This window comes from Rattus norvegicus, chromosome 2, assembly GCF_021556685.1.
Source record: "Rattus norvegicus strain SHRSP/BbbUtx chromosome 2, alternate assembly SHRSP_T2T, whole genome shotgun sequence".
NCBI classification, from domain to species: Eukaryota; Metazoa; Chordata; class Mammalia; order Rodentia; family Muridae; genus Rattus; species Rattus norvegicus.
The window spans coordinates 112,599,837-112,620,000 of NC_141535.1; the positions used below are offsets into that span (position 1 = coordinate 112,599,837).

The 20,164-nt window shown below is 42.7% G+C and overlaps 1 protein-coding gene across 7 annotated transcripts in view; it reads left to right on the top strand.

Moving 5' to 3' along the window:
• The window catches only part of Tnik (TRAF2 and NCK interacting kinase), a 398,674-nt gene that overhangs the window by 80,814 nt on the left and 297,696 nt on the right, over window positions 1-20,164 (top strand). For all 7 annotated transcript variants that reach the window (NM_001106422.1, XM_087618702.1, XM_087618687.1 and 4 more), the window contains 1 exon segment: window positions 11,235-11,300. In NM_001106422.1, the coding sequence (NP_001099892.1) occupies window positions 11,235-11,300 (66 nt within the window).

The following is a 20,164-nucleotide window of genomic DNA, read 5'->3' on the forward strand; positions in this document are numbered from 1 at the left end:
AACAGAATCTATTCAATTTTGGATCAATAATTTTTAGCACACTTTTTTTTTAGAATTTAAAACAGGTCAGCTATTACTGAAATGCCTTCTATTAAGTGGATGACTATAAAAACGGAGGTAATGGTGGCACAGAGAGATTAAGCAGCACAATCAAAGTCCCTTTGCCACTAGGCAATAAAACTGAGGTCAGGAACTGATCAGATGAAGATTCCGTGGTCTTAACTACTAAAAGGCTACTTCTCACACCAAATGATTGGCTGATTTGAAGTAATTATTATTCATCCCAGAGAATGTCACAGTGTGTGTGTGGGGGGGGCGGTGTGCATGACTACTTTTAGACAGAAATCTGAGTACTCGCTTGTTTTCTTCTTCTAGAATTTCTGTTTCCAAGGGTAGATAGAACAACTAACTTTGTGTGTTCCCAGCTGATTGGCAGGTTTGGGCTGTTTGGCTTGAGATCACTGCTCCTTCTCCGACTGCACTTCATCTTGTGAAACTACAAGTTCTTTGCCATTCCCAAAGCCCCACATTAGTTGCTACAGGGATCATTTGTAGAGAAGTGTATAGTAGTTTAAAATATTGGATTAAAATATTTAGATTTAAATGTTTGATCCAGTACTGTCCAAGATAAAAGTTTTAGACGTCTGAGTATTACCAATGTTTATAATCTGTACTAAAATTTACATTGTAGAAAAGGCTGCAGACTCACCCCTTTCAATCATGGTAAAAATTTGGGGGCCCAACCAATGATTCTGGGTTAAAAGCATAACCACTGTGGGTATATAACAGCTGGGTATATAAATTGGACAGAGTTGTTTTCAGCACAATGAGAAACACTTTTAAATCTCTACTTAGAAGATGTTGATGCTAGTAGCTATGATAGCATGACATATACTATCATGTAATAGTAGTAGCTGTGCTCTAGCAGGGCTAGAGCAATAGCTATGAGAGCACATAGGCCATTGCCTATCCTAAGAACAGCACTACTGCTTGTTATAGCTTGAAGCATAGTCTGAGGTCTTATAGCTAGTAACCTGAGGAGCCAGGTTTAAAACCCAATCTGAAGATCTACCTGTGAAAAGCCTAATATGAGCTGCAGAATCATGGGCAATTGGGTGAGCAAGGACTTGGAAGGCTGTTGAGCATTTTCGAGTGAACCTATACCCATGACAATCTAACGGGAGGTACAGAGACTCTAGGCTCAGCCTGCAGAGGGAATAAGCCTTAACTGCAGTATCCTGGAGGCCTGACAGTTGTGCTTTGACCCTGGCAGGATCTGGATGGACATCCAGGATGGCAGAAAAGAACCTCAGTATATAGGGCAGATGGTGACCTGGAGTTGCTTGACTTAAGATTTCCCATAAGACTCTGTGTAACAGGACACTCCAGGGACTTGCTCAGTATATCCACAAGCAAAATACAGCCTTGCGAAGAAGGCAGGCTAGTTAGTGTCACCCCATTTTACAGATAGGGAAACCAGAGAGTGAGGAGTTATACAATATTAGCAAGGTGTAGCTTCTGGATTTGAATATAGCTTTAGACTAATGCTGTGAAATATCTACATAGTTCATTTGTTCCATATAGAAATGATCAAGTAAAATAAAGCAAGTGTTTTATTTTCATGTTTATGCACGTGAGCACATGTGCATGCAAACACACACACACACACACACACACACACACACACACACCTAGGGTTCAAACACAGGGCCTTTTTCATGCTAAACAAGGTCTTCCAATGAGCTATATCCCCAAACCCACCCTCCATCCCTCCCTTCCTTCCTTCTTTCCTTTCTTCTTTTCTAATGAGGTTATTTTACTTACATGAATATACTGTAGCTGTCTTCAGACACACCAGAAGAGGGCATCAGATCCCATTATAGGTTGTAAGCCACCATGTAGTTGCTGGGAATTAAACTCAGGACCTCTGGAAGAGCAGTTAGTGCTCTTAATCGCTGAGCCACCTCCCCAGGCCCCTATACATCATTTTCATTGGCTTTTCTACCCTGCTTTCAATGTATGTTGTGGACCAGCATTAAAGAAGATAAGTTAGTTCCTGGGCTACCTTCTGGATATCCTAGTTAGGGTCTTACAATATTTCTGCATGCCACTTGTGGCTATAGTTTAATGCAGACTGTAACCGTTTGCACATGTCCCTTTTCTTCCATTGACTGGAAGAAATGGCAGCAATGGTGGATCTTTTTGAATAACAACAGGTGGCTGTGGATGGTGCCCGTGGATATCAGAGGTTAAGTTAACTCTATTGTATAAGGCATGACCTTTGACTCCTCTATCACCCCACTTCCCTGAGATAGAAAGGGAACAGGAAGTGAGAACATGCTTGGGAGAGACCTGGCCCCATTGCAGCAGGGCATGGATCAGAGGATGCTGAGTCAGCAGGACACTCCCTCGCCCTGTACTTGCTATGGAAGGATGGTATGGAAAAAGCCTGAAGGCTCAAGATAAATGTGGAGTGCTCTCCTGCTCCTGTTTGCCTTGTTCTGTTTTGCTTTGGTAAGCATATGCTTGTCAGTGAGGGCTGAAACCCAACTAAACAGCTGCTAAATATGGCTCTAAGAGAAATAACATTTTGGTCTTTTTCAGGCCAGTAAGTTTACAATAAGCACAGTTGTCTAGCAGATGTCAGTGGGCAATCCGGGTGTAGACGTGTTCTAGGAGCTATGTCAACCACCGAGGTCTTTTGGGGTCTATTCACCCTGCCAAAGGATTAGGAGTTCCAAGTTAAGAGAGTCCATTTCAGAATAGTTTGCTGTGTCTAAAAGTAAGTTTTTAGAAAAGGGGCATCTAACCTGTTGATATCATGTCGTGGTCTACAAGTGCACTGAGACATGTTCTTAGGCACCGAGGGATTCATGTGGCCCATAGACCACAGGTTGGACATCCTGATGGAATTGGGCCCTTGCTCATGATCCCTTCTGACTCTTCTGCCATCTTCATTGTCCAAAATTAGGATGATGCAGAAAAGGAAAAGCAGCACCCCTGACCACACTGAGGACGCAGCATCCCCGGTAGAGACCCAAAAGTGCCTGTTCCAACTTTTGAGATTTACAATACATCGTGCATCATTCGTGGACCTGGAAGAATGCAAGTCTAACCTAGAGACTGGGAATATCAATTCCTAGACCTCAAATCTCTTCACCCTGCTGTGGAATCAGGCCCAAGGTGCCAGTGCTGCCTAAATTCCATCAGTTGATAGAAGAGAAAATTTATACCAATGACCCAGGAGCCTGGAAGCCTTAATGAGCCCTTTCAATCGCCTCACATTTACAACGAGACATTCACTTGTCCATAAATAGCTAGCCCTGTTTGCCAAGCCTGTGGTGATATTATTGATTGAGAAGCAATAGGTTTCCTTTGCCTGACTTTGCTAGTTTTATGGGCTTTTATAGCTAGAAATCTATAAAAGACTGACTGGATTTCCCTGTGGCACATTCCTCGTTTATTATCTGAATTCATTTTGAAGTAGAAAACAGGGAAAAGAATGGGAGGTGCTGGATGTTTATTAAGTGTGATTACATATCAGATCCAAGCTGATCTGAAACTTCCATAATCCTTATAATAATTCTAGAGAGAGGGAATTAAGTCCTCGTTTTAAAATGTAGAGACGAAGGCTCAGCATAGTTGTGAATCTTGCCAGAGACAGACAGGCAGGGGGTGGGGGGGTGGGGTGGAGTGGTATAGGTCCTAAATCAGAGGCTAAGATATCTCATTTATGTCTGTGTCTCAATGTCCTCACCTGAAGACAATTAAAGGTAGCCATAGCAATTCAAGTCTGGTGGTGAAGTATGCAATCCCAGCTGGTCTAGAGAGGCTACATGGCTTACATTGCCAATCAAGTTTAAGTTCAAAGTTAGCCTAGACTTCTTAGTCTCAAAAGTAGGGTCTGGGGCCATAAGTCAGTTGGTAGAGAGCTTGCTAACATGCTCAAAACTCTGGGTTTCATCTCTGGCTTCTTGCAAATGAAATGGCAGAATATGACTATAATGGTGGGTGGAGTTGGGATGATGAGAATTTCAAGGCCATCTCTGGCTCCATACTGAGTCTGGTGTTAGCTGCAAATATATGAGACCAAGTCTCCAAACAAACAAATAAACAAGCAGACAAGACAACATCAAAATAACATGTAAAAGCAAAGACTGAGGTTATAGCCCAATGAATTTGCTTAGCGTACATGTGGTCCTAGATTCAATTCTCCCGTACCACAAAACAACAACAAAGGGTACCCCCCACTTGTCAGAGTTGTGAGAATGAAATAGGCCGTTTGTTGAAGAGGCTGAGAACAGTCCTCAGCACATAAGTGGTCATGAAATGTTAGCTATTACTGCAATTTTTATTACAACGACTAATCAAATTGCCTTTATCAGCACTTGCTGAAAAGTAGCATTTTCTTCCAGGGAATGGCCTGCCTCTTGATATGTAGTTATATTTTATTATGAAATAATGTAAACTACTCTGGCTTGGAATTAAATTCTCTTCCGTGCTTTCCAGTAAAGGTTAAGATCTGAATAAAGGCATGCGTGTGTAGGCAACAGGGATTGGAACTTTGTAAATGTCAATGATTTGCTTTCTTCTCCTTGGAGTGCATAGCCTTCTTCACACTGCCCATCCTGGCTTTAAGAGCAGCTAAGCAAACACACAGAGAGAGAGAGAGAATTAAGCCAGCTCTTGTCTGTCTGCTAGTCTGTCTTAGTAACATGTTTATTAGGGACAGCATTCCCTCCTTGTGGCCTTACACATAGCCACACCTTGACATCCTGACACACCGGGAGGCTTCACAGATGTCCTTAGGGCTGGGAATACTATAGGGACTTACATGTGTGACAGCTTTATGTGTTTGGGATTGCTCGGACAGGGCTGGGAGGTGGCGACAGCACGGACTGTAGCAGCTCATTGAGATGGAGAGTAAATTATGTTTACTAGGCACGCCTTTGGCTCTACACACGGATCCTTTTACATTTTTATTTTGTTTTCCCCCAAATTTTCTACGGAAGTGGTAGAGGATTGGGCATGGAACACCAACCTCACTCAGTAGTTACAGCTAGGAGTTATAGATGGGATGGCACCAAGTGCTAAGAAATACGTAGGTACTTATTACAGTGCCTTTCCATATGGGGAGCATTTGTAACCAGAGGAGAGAAGTGTCTAAGGAAGCTGCGCTAAGAAGAGGTTCCTCTGAGGTCTTGTGTGGTCTGCAGATGCAGAAGGAAGGAGTGTATCGTGGAGGGCTGCATGGAGGAGGCAGCATGGGCTTCCAGAGACAGGCTTGTTGGCTATGGAATGACGAAAAGGATGACAACAGGCGTCACTATCTATAGCTGGGGACAGAACCCAGCCTGGTGTCTTGGGGATACATCCGTGGCTGAGGCTCCAGGTGGTAATAGCAAAGAATGACAAGACATGGGACATGGGATAAGCTGGGTCTGATAGTAGCAGGACCTCGGCTTCCGTGTGAACCACATTGGCTGTGTCAGGATGAGAAACATTTATTTAAGAAGGATAAGTGCAGTCAGTACACAGGTTGAAAGAAGCAAGCACTGACTAAAGTGAAGTCCCAGGGAGAGGAGGTGGAGCTGACCGCATGGGCGTGGAGGGGATGGATAAGCAGACATTTGCGGGTCAGACCATTAGCATTTAGTGAACAAAATGAGGAGTTGGGGAGATGGCCGGGGCGGAGCCTGCGAGAGGATTGAATGCTGAAATGGATGATGACCATTCCTGCTAACACTGGTGGTCAGCAATGTAAATGGATCCTTAGGGAGGAGCAAGACAGGATTGCGGAAAGGCCACGAGGCACAAGGATTGAATGCATGGTCCATCCTTGGAAGAAGTTATTTGCTGTTCCTGCCAGAGTGCAGGCGAGAGCTCGATGCGTGCCCCATTGACACTGTGCTACAGGGGGAGATACCTAGTTCCTCAGTCCCTGCTCTCTCAGCACTTGCATTCGGGTATTTTGAAAATGGGGAGAAAGCTTTTGTGGGATCTGAGGAAGTTCTACTTCGATTGCATTGTTGGTCCAATCTTTCTTCTGTCACTTCCTGGACATATGGATTCCGGATACTCTGTAAAAAGTTGACTCTGAGTATATATATTTTTTGACTAACCAGATTCTTCTTCAGGTAGTTGCCTCCTCAAGGCCAATCACCAATAAGATTCTTTAGTTCCTTTGACCTTTGCTTCTGAGCCCTTTGAATGTGTCCAGAAGGCTTTTCTCTCCTTCAGCCATTGGAACTAAGGTCTCTGTAGGGAGCCTACTTGGCACTGATTGGCTGAGTCATCTGTCCATCAGTGATGATTCAGGGAGAGGGAAGGGCCTCTGAAGTCAGCTGTCCAGATACTCTCAGGAACTAGCCATTAGCCTCGCCACTAAGAAGGATGTGAGGAGACTTGGCATCCTGTCCTCCTTACACATTTGATTGACTCCCAGACTTCTTAAGCATCCATCATCTCCTTCCTCTCCGTCACACCTCCTTCCTCTTCCCCTTTTCATCCTTTTTCCATCCTACTCTGTGGTCCAGACTGGTCTCAAATGTCTGTCACTCAGTGTCCTGAGAGTCAGGGTCATAATTCTGAGTTATGATGCCTAGACCCCTCTTTCTTTCATTCACACATTTTTTTGGTTGTAATATTTCAAGCAAATGGAGAACTCTTTTCCAAACATTTTGCAGGAACATCACTGAGGGAACAAACTACTGGGAAATATAGCTTAGAAACAAACAGCAGCTGCTCTCATTTATGGTCTGGTTTCCACATCCTTTCTTTATTTCTTTCTAATCTTGGTCTAGATGCCTTAACAAACTAAATTTTCTCTTGAGAGCTCCCGGGTGGCCTTGACTGTGTCTTTGCTATGGGTGGTGTTTCTGAACTATTGTTCCCTAATGGCTTCTTCCTCTCCATTATGTACTTGTACGGACCAGGTGGGCATGACTGGAACCTGGCATCTGCTGCTCTTAGTTTATCATTTTGTTTGTTTCTGTCTTTCCTTTTGGATTCTCTAGGAGTAGTTAATGTGTACTCCAGTTTTTCCTCAGTAACCGAAATTTCCTGTTTCTAATCTTGTCAGAAACATATGTGACTGTATATGTGTTGGCATGTGTGTGGGCACATACATGTATGTGCTTATGTATGTGGAAGCCAGAGGTTGACATTGAGTATCTTATTGATTACTCATCTTAAAACAGGTAGATCTCTGAGTTTGAGGCCAGCCTGGTCTACAGAGTGAGTTCCAGGATAGCCAAGGCTACACAGAGAAACCTTGTCTTGAAAACTAGCAAACAACAACAAACCCCCCAATAAAACATACAAACAAACAAACAAACAAACACTCCTGTCCTGGGAATGATGTAAAACAACACTTATTCCTCCTCCCAAGATCCCAATGATGAACTAAGGCTTGATGCTGTGCAAAGTTCACTGGGAAACCAATGAATTTATTGTGCTCCCACACAGAACCTGGGTGAAGGGTTAATTACAGGGGTGTGGTCACTCCTCTGCAAACAGGCTGCACCTGGAAAGCCTTACCCAACATGGGTACAGACTTCCCATGCATAGGCACATAACTGGAGACTGCACTGTGGTCTTTGCCAGTCTCTGTGTACTTTAGGTCCTGCCCCAGGTCAAGTCCAGCAGTGGGGAAGAAGCAACAGAGTTCAGAGAAGCCCCCCGTTCTCTATTCTGAGCATTTATGAGGGTAGAAGTGAGGGTTGTAGACTGTTATCCAGTCTAGCTGGGATTATCCTTTGCGTATGGGCACACCTGAATTCCCCAACATGGCCATTGCTTGGCTCAGAGAGAAGTTACTTAGGACACTTACCTTGAAGCTGAGTCTATTGCTTGACCACAGAGCTCAACAGTTCAACTAGTGTAGCTAGCCAGCTTTCATTGGGGATTTCCCATGATCCTCCAGGATTACACTGGCCTGGCATGTTTCATGTTTCATGGCTGCTGGGATGCTGATGCTGGTCGTCACAGTTGCATAACAAGCATTTTACCCACTGAGCCATCTCCTCGGCTTCCTCTGCAGAGTCTATGAAAGACTGTTAACCAGTCTGGACAGGAGTCTGATTTAGTATAGACCGATTTTCAAGAGCTCTACCTGTCCTTCTTCATGACTATCAATTAGAATGGTGGTTGCAAGGCCTCTTCCACTTCAGGAGTACTGTGATGTAGCACTCCTCAGGATAAAAGTGGTCGCTCAGGCTGAGGATGTGGCTCAATCCACAAAATACTCTGCCAAGTCCAGGAGAAACTCTGGACAAATGGTTCCCTGTGGTGTCGATTAGCATACCAAAGCTCCTGCTGGCCTTGGGGCCTTCTCTATCACTGATACCCTTGGCTATTCTCAGGTCTTTTTGCCCTGTCCCCTACCCTGAATGTCTCCAGCTCATGAGCATCCCTTCCCCCAGCTTCTCCTTCCTATAGAACCCTGCTATTTTGTCCGTGTTCCCTGTTGGTTTTCTTTTGTCCTCCTCTCTTGGTCCTCACCCTCTTGCCCTCCCCTCATCATGGCGGCCATGTTCAGTGTACTGTTTTCTCTCCCTGCTCTGGACTTTTCTAGATGCCTCGGGCATCCCTCCCTCATATCTACAACATTCTATTTTCCTCAAATCTACAATAAAAAAAGTTTCCCTTCAACTATAACTTGGAACAGTTATGCCCTCACTTCCTATACTCTCTACAACTCAAAGGCCTGGCTTCTAACTGCAGCACACATGAACTGGGCAGAGGAGTGTAGATCTGTAATCCCAGCACTTTGGAGGATCAAGCCTTACATAGTAAGTTAGAGTCCAGTCTTGCTCTATGAGACCTTGTCAATACCCAAAAGTGATTACAATAGACAGTAATAGATTGTCAACTTTTCATGCGGCACCACAGGGTAAAAGTCAACTGTATTTTACAGGCCCAGGCACTAGCCTGTGCCTTCAGGTCCTCCTAAGGTCACATAGTGCTCAAGTTAAAGGTGTCTTTGATCCGGGTATGTCTGATCGAGTGCCTGGGCTGTTCCCCTCCTACCTGCCAGCCCACCAGCCATAACATATGTTAAGTATCCATTAGAGGTAGGCCCCACTCTCAAGATAGTTTTTTTTTTAAATCACCTCTCACCTCAACATTTTTTTTTTGGTTAAATTAAATGGCTAACACTTAAAAATTAGATCACACCTTTAAAAATAATGCCTGGCAGTTTTGTGCTCTTATGGTGACAGGGTAGTAATTAGTTCTGCTAAGTATCTCTTTCTCCCTTCCCTGTCCCTGCATAGAAGAAGAGCAACTTTTCCCACAGGTCATGTCACACCCTGCTCTTACCTGCATAGGCTCTTACCTGCATAGCCTCTTACCTGCATAGGCTCTTACCTGCATAGCCTCTGTGGATGGTCATGCTGGGGATTCTTTAGATATTCTTTTAAAATAAAATTACACTTACTTATGTATTTATATTTGTTTATTGTGTGTATGTGTGTACACGTGTGTGTGTGTGTGTGTGTGTGTGTGTGCATGCATGTGTGTGTGTACAGGGGACAACTTGATGGAGGTTGATTCTTTTTTTCTACCAAGTGGCTCCGGCGGCCGTGCTCCTCTCCTTTGGCTTGGTGGCCTGAATCACCTGAGCCACCTTTTAGTCTGTTTATTTCTTTAAAGAAGCAATGTTGGGGCCTAGGAATCAGGGTTAATAGACAGTTTGTGCCTCAAACTTGAATTTTATGGCCTTTGCTCATTTTCCTCACCACTGCTTGAGATGGTGGCTCAGCAGTAAGAGTAGCAAGAACCACGGGACAGTCAGTCCCTGGGCCTGTGGCACTGACTTGCTTTTGAGGCTTGATAGAAGCCTGTTTTTTGCCATGAAATTCCATAACCCCTCTCTTAGGTTAAATTGCTAGGCAAGTGCTCTACCACTGAGCCAAATCCCCAACTTACGTTGAATTCTAAATCCTGCATTTACCTTATAAGCACTGGAAAAGCATATTCTGCAGGGGGAGCATTACAGAGGTGAGAGAGGAAACCCAGAGAAAAGAGGGAGGTGGAGTTCTTGATCCCCTTTTCTCTTGGGGACTGTCGAGTTCCACAAGGAAGATTGCTACCCCCACCCCTCACCACCCTCACCCCGCACTGCAGGAACACACCGTATTAGTTATGTTACTATTACTGTGAAACTCCATGTAAGTAAGTAGGGAGGAAAGGGTTTGTTTGACTTACATGTCCTGGTCATAGCCCACCACTGAGGGAACTGAGACCTAGAGAAAAGAGCAGGAACCCTGGAGAAAAGCTGCGTACTAGCTGGCTCTCCATGGCTTGCTAAATCGGCTGTTTTTCCAATGCAGGACCACCAGCCCAGTGGTGGCATTATCAATAGCCTGTGCCTCCTATGTCAATTATGAGTCAAGAACATACCCCATAGACTTGCCTATATGCTAATCTGATGGAGACATTTTCTCAACTGAGGTGTCTTCTTCCCAGATGACTGTTGGCTTATGTCAAGTTAACAAACAACAACAAACAAACTAGACAGCACCTTTTGTTTTCTTCCCAGCACCCACTCTAGTAGGTGGCTTAGATATGTCAAGAGAAATAGTTTTAACAGTTAGAATTTTTGTCTAGCTAATCAGGGCCTTTCTTGTTACCTCAGTATTACTGCAAGAGCACCTTGATCCCACAGGGAGAATGATGTGAGTTCTTCTTTGACTCTGTGTGTGTGTGTGCGCGCGCGTGTGTGTGCGCGCTTGTGGAGGCCAGCTGCTGATGTCAGGTGTCTTCCTAAGTCCATAGAGTTTCCTTTCTCTCGCTGAACCTAGAGAGCAAGAAGCCTTCCTGTCTCCAGCGCCCCATGCTGGGGTTAGACATGGGCTCTGCCATGCCCATCTTTTAAAAGTGGCTGCTATGGATGGAGCTCAGGTCTGCTTACATACACGGCAAGGGCCCTGCGAATGGAGTCATCTCACAAACCACTCCTCTTATTGTTTTAGTGGAAAACAATTGCCCTTTGTCTTTGATTTAGACTTGTGGTAAAAGTGTGAAATAAAAACAAAGTGAATTTGACTAATTTCACAGTTGTGGTTTAAATAAACTTTTAAAACAATGATACCATTTAATAGTTACATTTAAAAGATGCCCTCCCCTCAAATTCAAATAAATTAATTGCTTACTTAAGCGTAAATATTTGCTTTTGACGATGATGGGGCCTGGTGTGGTGGTTTAATTTTTGATCGTTGTTTTTTCTTCAGGACCCTGCAGGGATCTTTGAGTTGGTGGAACTTGTCGGAAATGGTACATATGGCCAAGTTTATAAGGTAAGAGCCTTTAACTGAGCATGACTCGTTAGTGGCGTTGGTTTCTGAATGCTGACCAGCAATGCTGTCAACACTCCTCAATACCTCATCACAACAGGTATCAAGTTAAATAACAGCTAGCTCATTCTCCTCCCTTTTAGATGTTTTTGTGGTTGTGCCGGCTACACAGGGCTGTTTGTCGTGAGTGTTCCCCTGCTCTGTGCATCCACCCCAGTGTTTGTTTCCAGTGCCTCAGATGTTGCTTATCTTAAACTTGCTAAGTACGTACATTCCTTTACTTTAAGCACTGCCAAGCTCGTTTCCAGAGCTGCAAAGGCTGCCGTCTACTTTAGAAATGCAAGTGATTAGACAATCAGGGCTGCAGGCATGATTTTGTTATTCAGCTCGGGCACAAGTCTAATGACTTTCTTCATGGTGTTAGAAGAAAGCTCGCTCGCTCACAAGCAGAGACGCATGACCATAATTAACTCCAGAAGTGAAGATAGCTTGAAGTAGCATTGAGCTTCTTGTCCTTTTATTAATTTTGCCTACAAATTAAAAAAAAGTTTAAAAGGAGTCTTTCCCCCCTAATAAATGGTCTAAATTTTTAAATGTTATAGGTTGGTTCCTCTTTTGGTAGATTAAAAGAAGTATAGTTGAACTGTTTGGGGAATAAAATTTAGGGGCTTTTGGTAAACAAACTGTTAAGAATCCTTCAAAACAAGCTCGATGTGTCCTCTGAGTTATTTCCAGGGTGCAGCCATCATTTTCCTAAGTGGTGGTGTATGGGATGGGATTTCAAGTACAAATTATCTCTCATCCTGTTTTTTTAATCTTTTTTAAATTCCTTCTTGGATCCCTAAACTCCTTTCCATTCATTCAAAACATTGTAGAAGTCATACAGACTGCACTGCCCTCAACTCCGCAGAATGCCAGGAGTGCGGGCACGCTTAGGGAATTGTGAGAATCTGGTTATTTGTGAAGGCACTTATTGACTAGGAAGTCACTTTTTGGTGGCCACAGGGGTGGGAGACAGTTTCTTCCTTGTAAGAAGCAACCATTTCCTAAAGTGTCAGGCTGTTACAAAGACACAAAATGAAGACTCCATAAACAGTTCACTTGATGTTTGTCTTGCCCGACACAGAGAGAAATCTCTCTCAGAAAGTGCTTTTAAATACTTGCAATGAAGATAATTAGGTTGGATGACTGTGTTATTGCAGCGTGAGAAATTGGATTGAACTTGCGATGTAACGTGGCTAATGAAGTGAGCTCCATTCTGGGCAGAAAACAACTCCTGACTTCCTGTCAATGTCATGGAGCAATAACAGGACGGTGCTGGTTTCCAGATAGCATTGAAGGATGCATCCCACTATACAGCAGACATTTAGGAGAAGCTTGAAAGCTTCCTCTACTAATCCAGCAGGTAGAACTGTACAGCCCTGTAAGAGGATAGAACAAGGGAAGGTAGTTAAAGCCCACCTGATGAGATCCAGGATCACCTAGGAGACAGACATCTGAGCATATCCGTGAGGGCGTGTCCAGATTAGGCTAATTGAAGTTGGAAGACTACCTTAAATTGTGTAGTACCCTCCCATTTGTTAGGGTCCTGGACAGAGCAAACAGGAGACAGAGAGCTGAGCACTAGCATTCCTCACACTTTGCCTGTGACTGAGGATGTGGTATGGCCAGCTACCTTACATTCCTAATGTGGTACCTTCTCAGCTTGATGGACTGTAGTCCTCAAATTGTGAGCCAAAATAAACCTGTCTTTCCTTAAGTTGCCCCCCCAATTTTTTGTCACAATACTACTACTACTACTACTACTACTACTACTACTACTACTACTACTACTACTATAATGAATACAGCATTCATTTATAAACAAGAAATTTTTGAAAATCCAGAATTATCTCTAATTTCATGATATTACAATTAAAAAAAATTAAAAATCTCAACAAGTTTCAATGAGTCTCACACCTCTCTAAACAAGGGAAGGTCTCTAGCAAATAGGTAGTTGATACTTTGATCTTAAGTGGTTCCATTTCTCTTTAAGGTTACAACATTTGGTGCTTTTTATTAAAAAGGGATATTGCAGAGAAAGGTCATGGTTGGGACATGTGATTTGAGGTCAAGAGATATGGTCTCTTTCACAGTCCTATTTGCTTTTTTTTGGCTGTCAAGTTTCTCATACTTGAGACCAGTGAGAATGTAGTTGGAAAAGCTATAGGGACCTGAGCTGACTTAACTTAAGAAATGTAGCTTCCCTATCAGTTCTGTATTTGTGTTCTAGGCCCCTGGGTTATGTTAGGTGGTGTTCCTTCCTCATGAACAGAGATGGCAGTATTTCCTCAGGACCAATGCAGTTCTGAATACTAACGGGTTAAAACACATCAAAATCTGAGCTTACAGAATGAGAACGTTAAGCAAAGAAAGTTGGGGACTGATTCTTCATGACATGCATTTACAGTTTCTGTGGAATAGCCACATGAGCTAAAATACCATAGGCATACATAGAAATTTTACAGCCTTGGGAAGAAATCCTTCTGCATACAATTGTATAACAAATGCTTTCTCTACATTAAATATTAAACCTATTAATTGTTATAATTCAATTAATTCTGTGAACTTCCCTGTTGGTGATCCTGAGCTTCAGAAAGTAATATATGATATTATGATAACTGGATAACCTTTATTTTATAGAATGTTTATCATATTAATCTCTCCTATGAGAGTCATAGCATAATTTTATTTTCAAGTAGGTTTTAAGAACATAGGTCCTATGATAAATAAAAAGTGCATTTAGCCTTTAAAAGTATTCCTGAGCTCCATCTATATCAGAGACAGATGTATCTAGATTAGAAATAGAAATATTTTATATAAAAGCCAATAAGTAGCTTTTCAAAATTACTCCTAGTCTCACTCCCCAGACTTGGCTATGGTCACGTGAATTATCCTAACAGGATAAATTACTGTTAAAGAAGAATCATCTTTAACAGTTTGGTCCCAAAAATCAAGTAGTGATTTGATTTGACTTTATTTTTAAATTTATCTACTAGATGGAATAGGTTAATAATTTAAAATATGTCCTATTTTTCATTAGGACTTTTAAATGAGAATAGTATCTCCCTGTGTCTATACCTTCAAAATCTAAAACAAACCAGGGGGACTGGAGAGATGGCTCAGTGTTTACCTCTTTGTGTTTTTTTTTTTTTTTTTGGTTCTTTTTTTTCGGAGCTGGGGACCGAACCCAGGGCCTTGCGCTTCCTAGGCAAGCGCTCTACCACTGAGCTAAATCCCCAACCCCTGGCTCAGTGTTTAAGAGCACTAGCTGCTCTTCCAGAGGACCCAGCTTTGATTCTCAGTACCCACATGCTGGCTCACAACTGTAACTCCAGTTTGGGAGGGCTTGACACCCTCTTCTGGCCTCCGAGAGCACCAGGCATGCACATGATGCACAGACATACGTGTAAGCAAATACTCACATAAAATTAAAAAAAATAATTACAAAATAACCGAATGGAAGGATAGTGGATTATAAAGGTGACTATGCTTAAAGTATATTATATACCCACAGAAAAGTGGCTTTTTATAACTCTGTATGACAAAATAAAAATATCTAAAACAAATAATAAGAAATCAAAGGTTTGAGAGTAGGTGCTGGGTCCAGGAATCTAACATTCTGTAAATTGGCAAAGCCCATGCATAAAGCATGGGTTGTTCTAGTTAATAAGGACTTGGTTACATGTGATAAATGATAGGCAAGAAGAACAAATAACATTCGATATTATAAAACAACTCTCCAAATAAACAAAACCAAGAAACAAACCAGCACAAAGACACATGCCATTTTGCTAAAGGTTTTGGGGGTTACCAGAGTGTCACCTGCTGGAAATCTAATGGCCTCTGGATACATTTTGGTCAAACAGACTCTATTAGTTACTTTTCTCTTGGTGTAATAAATTACTGTGATCAAAGGTGACTTCTAGAGGAAAGAATTTATTCTGGCCTCATATAGAGAGCTAGATCTTCATTCCTACAGGGATGAATGGTATCAGGAGGCAGAGAGGAAGCCCACCGCAGTGGTATACTTCTTAAAGCAAGGCTATACCCTTTAAGGTTTCCACACACTCCTCAAAAGCACCAACAACTGGTGTTCAAATATATGAGGCCATGGAGGGTGCCACAATATAGAGTGCTTACTTTAATAATGCAAAATAATTAGCAAAATTGGCTTCATTTATATAATGGATATTGTCTATCTTGTTTGTTAATTTTCATCTTGAGGTGTTGCTGTTACAAGTTGAGACATGTTATATCCTGGGGTGACAAACTCCAATGGGAATATGATGGATTCTGCAATAGTTTTCATGGCTGTCATTTCAGTCCTCGTTGTAAAGTACAAACGTGTTGGTTTTAGTGCTTGGGGACATTGACATGTACTGTTCATTGTCAACTTAACAGAACCTAGATTCACATAGGAGACAGGCTATGGGCATACTTGTCAGGAGATTATCTTGGTTTTTTGGGGGGCAGGAGGGCTGTTTGTTTGGTTTGGTTTGGTTTTTGAGACAGGGTTTCTCTGTGTAGTCTTAGCTGTCCTGGAACTCACTTTGCAGACTAGGCTGTCCTGGAACTCAGAGATCAGCCTGCCTCTGCCTCCCAACAGTACTGGTGTTTAAAGGTGTGCCCCACTCGTGGCTGGCAAGATTCTGCTGTTGATTTTGTTCAAGTGAAAAGAGGTAAACTCTGCAGGTGGCACCACTCTCTGGCTGGCATCTTGGGCTGCCTAGAGAAATGGAACCAAGTAACCACTTGCGTTTATCCTGCATTGCCTCCTGATCTTGACTTCAATGTGATGTCAGCTGATTTGATTTTCTTACCATGGTGGGTCAGACCTTGAATTGTCAGCCAGAATAAACCCTTTCTCCCTTAAGTTGTTTTTGTCCTCGGATCACAGAAAAGGAAAAAGAAACTCAAGTAGGAAGGCTGGGTGAACATGTGTGTTTTTGAAGGGTTATAAGGCTGCTGGAGGTCATTTCCCCCAATCCGTCCTCTGCCAGAGGTTGTCCTCACAATCAGCTCTGGTCACATGATCTCATTGCTTTCCAGGCAGCTCACTTTTCTGCAACATTGGCAGATGTTTGTTATCCTACTGAACTCAAGTTCGCCTTCCTGCCATGTTTTCTATCTCAACCTCACTTCAGACCCTTACAGCTGTTTAGAATCCAAAACACAGTCTTCTTTCAAAAGGATTTACATCCTTCAGAGACCTGAAGATTCTCTTTCCTTACTTAAAACATGCATTTCTCTCATCCTTCTTCCGGGCACCAAAGCCTTAGTGTCTCAGATAATTCATGGATATCCAACATTTTTCATTTTCCTATCTTCTGATCTTCAATTATTTTTTAACTTTTATGTGGATGAGCATTTTGCCTGCAGTCATGTATGGGCACCGTGTGTATGCTTGGTGTTCTCGGAGGCCAGAAGAGGGCATCAGATTGCATGGTACGTGGGTTAGAGATGGTAATGAGCCACCATATTGGTGTGGTTGGAACTGAGCTCAGGTCCTCAGTAAGAGACCCATCTCTACAGCTCCATTTATTAAACTATTTTATGCATGCTAGGATTTTATATTTCTTAAGCTTTTGGCACATAATCCATTTCTATCATAGTTTCTTGGGAACCATGTTCTCACTTTGGGGCCTTTGAAGTTGTAGTGCTCTCTGCTGTGAACACTGCTATTTCTTCTTTTCATAGTCACCCCTTCCTCGAAGGCCTCCACTCCCATGTTCCTACCCAGGAATACACTTTACACATCTACCACTTCAGCTTTTCCCAAGTTTAGATTTTCTCAACTGCAGCTGTTTGCTGTACTGACTTAGCCATCACTGGGAGTGCGTTAGTTTTTACTTATGCACACACTAAACAATTTAAATACATGAGTAAGGCAAATGCATTTGAGCCTTTTAAGCTTATCACAGGATCCCTATCTAACAGACAGTGGATAGTGATGTGTGAGGCCCACAATTGAGCTGTTTCCCTTGGTAATTCTTTTTATATATCTTTCCATTTTTGACATTTCCCATAAAATATTTGTCTGTATATTTCAAAGACTAAATCAAATATTCTGCTGTTTTATTGTGTGTGTGGGGGGGGAGTGAACATGACTTTACATTAAGTGGTCTGTCTGTGTGATAGAAATTTACAAAATAGGTTTGAACAATTTTGTGGGCTTCAGACTGTTGGCAGAATGAATATATGGAAAAGAGGTAAAAGTGTGGATTTGTTGATCACACCTTTTGAAATTTGGTTTAGTCTATCTGTGGTATGATCCAGAAATCTATTTTTAATTCATCCTGATGCTTGAGGACTTGACTTTATCGTAAGACACCACAAAGAGAATAAGAGATCGCAGAATGCTCAGCTGTACCTGGAACATATTTAGGAACGTATTTACTGCACCCACTCCCCAAGACTCTGGGATCATTGTCTTAGAAGGGGCAGAAAGAATGTAAGGACCAGAGGTGGTGGGTACCCCAAGGACAGGACGTCTTCTGGATGCTGCAGGGCAGGTTCAGGGGAGAGAGAGGAGTGGGACAGGGAAAGAGAGAGGGGAAGGGAGCAGGAGAGGGAGAGGGAGAGGGAGAGGGAGAGGGTGAACTATTGAGTGCCAATCAATCAATCAATCAATCAATCGATGATTGGAATGAGATGTTCTACAAAAGTCTAAGGCATTTGAGTATTTGAACCCCAGTTGGTGGCTATTTGGGGAGGATTAGGAGGTGTAGCCTTGGCATAGAAACTAGGTCCCTGGGGTTAGCTTTAGAGAGACATAAGACTTGTGTCACTTTTCACTAGCTCTGCATTGTGCAGAGACACAAGTTCTCAGCTGCTACACCAGTCGCCATGCCTGGCAGCTGCCATGCTTTCGCCATGATGCTAATGGACTGTTATCCCTCTGCAACCTGAAGCCCCAGACAATCCTCCCTTCTGTTAATTGTTTGGTCGTAGTTTTATCACAGCAATAGACAAGTGTCTAAGACAATGGTTTTTCTTGATCTTGCTGTGGGGTCACTTGAATTCATACTAATCCAAGTATTTTTTAAAACTTACTTTGTTTCCCACACTGACTCAGACTTGCATAAGCCAAGAAGAAGTGCAGAGCATCTTGATGTGAGATGTGAAGCACAACAGATTTGAGCTCCTCATTTGGTCTTTCTATTTGGCATGTTCATGGAGACAGTTTAAGGCTGCTTAAGACCCGAAAATCAGTATTGTCATGACTGAGAAGGAGAAGGAAAATCAAAATCTGTTGTGCAGTTTCCTCAGATACGTATATCGTGGTGTCTTCATTAATTGTCTATTAAAAATATTTTAATAGCAAACTTATTGAGAGCCTTGATGAGAATATCAATCTACCCAGGGTGTACAGGGGTAAGGAGTTAGTGTGGGGAACTGCTGTTTCTTAGACAATGACATTTGTTTTTTATTTTTTAATTTATTTTTCTTTTCTGTGAATGAGTATATTGTCTGATAAGGTGTGTATGGGGTGTATGTGTGTGTGTGTGTGTGTGTGTGTGTGTGTGTGTGTGTGTGTGTTTATGTGTGTATGCGCGCACGCGTGCGGGTGCTTTGTACTCATGGAGGCCAGCACAGGGTGGCAGATTATTTGGAGCTGGAGTTAAAGTTAAGGATGGTTGTCTATTGCCATGGGGGTGCTGGGAACGGAATCTGGGTCCGCTGCAAAAGCAGTAAGTGCTCTTAGCCATTGAGCCATCTGTTCAGCTCATTTATTTTGTTTTGCTTTTCTATAAAATCTTTCAATAAAAAGAATATACCCTTCTACAGTTTTGAGTTGACAACGGAAAAAAAGTCTCTGTGCCTTGTGTAGGAATGAGAAAAGTGAAAGCAGTTCCCACTCTTAGGAAGGATTCAGCCATGTGACCTTACTCAGGATGCTGAACGCCCACTCTGTGCCAAAGTCTTTGTGGGCTTGTTATTTTATTTTATTTTATTTTTTCGGAGCTGGGGACCGAACCCAGGGCCTTGTGCTTGCTAGGCAAGCGCTCTACCACTGAGCTAAATCCCCAACCCCTGGGCTTGTTATTTTAAACCTAGGCTATGGTCCCACTTTACAGAGAAAGAATTGTTTTACTAACTCACATCTCACGTTTTCTAGGGCAGGCTTTCTCGGCCTTAGCACTCTAGGGATTCTTTGTTATGACAGCTGTCTGTTCTGGATATTAAAGAAGGCGTATCAGTGTCCTTCACCTTTAAATCACAAGATGCTAATGCCGTCTCCAAGACCTGACAATCAGAGAGCATCCAGACTCTACGGAACATTCTCTGAGAAACACAGACTTCCACTGTTGAGAGCCACTGCTTGGGGATCAGAGAGCAACAGGAGTTCTAAAGTGAGACACAGAGACAGGAGGATTGTACTCTGTGGAGCAGAGCACAGGATGGGAGAGAAGAGGGAAGGTCTGGAAACGCTGAGGACTCTGGGCGACGTGCTACCCTGGGAGTATCATTTAGCATCTTTGTAAGTGGAAAGGGCTTGGGAGCAGTGCTGAGCCAGACTTGAAGTATGCCTCTGCCTTGTTCTACTTGTGTGAGGTAACCAACTTAGTAATTCTGATTCTCCATCATTGCTTATGTAGGATAAAGAGGCTCTGAAAATCTGTGTGTAGACACCATGGAAGCACCAAGTGTGTTCCTGACACCCAGCAGTTGTTCAGCAACCTTTTCTTCTTCCTAAACAGGAACGCCAGGTCTTTATATGATCTTGATTTTAGAAAATGTTTTATAAACTGAAAGAAACACTCGTAGAGAAACGAAGCCATTTGTACCCATTATGAGCTTTACCTTCAGTGTTTGACTAGTAT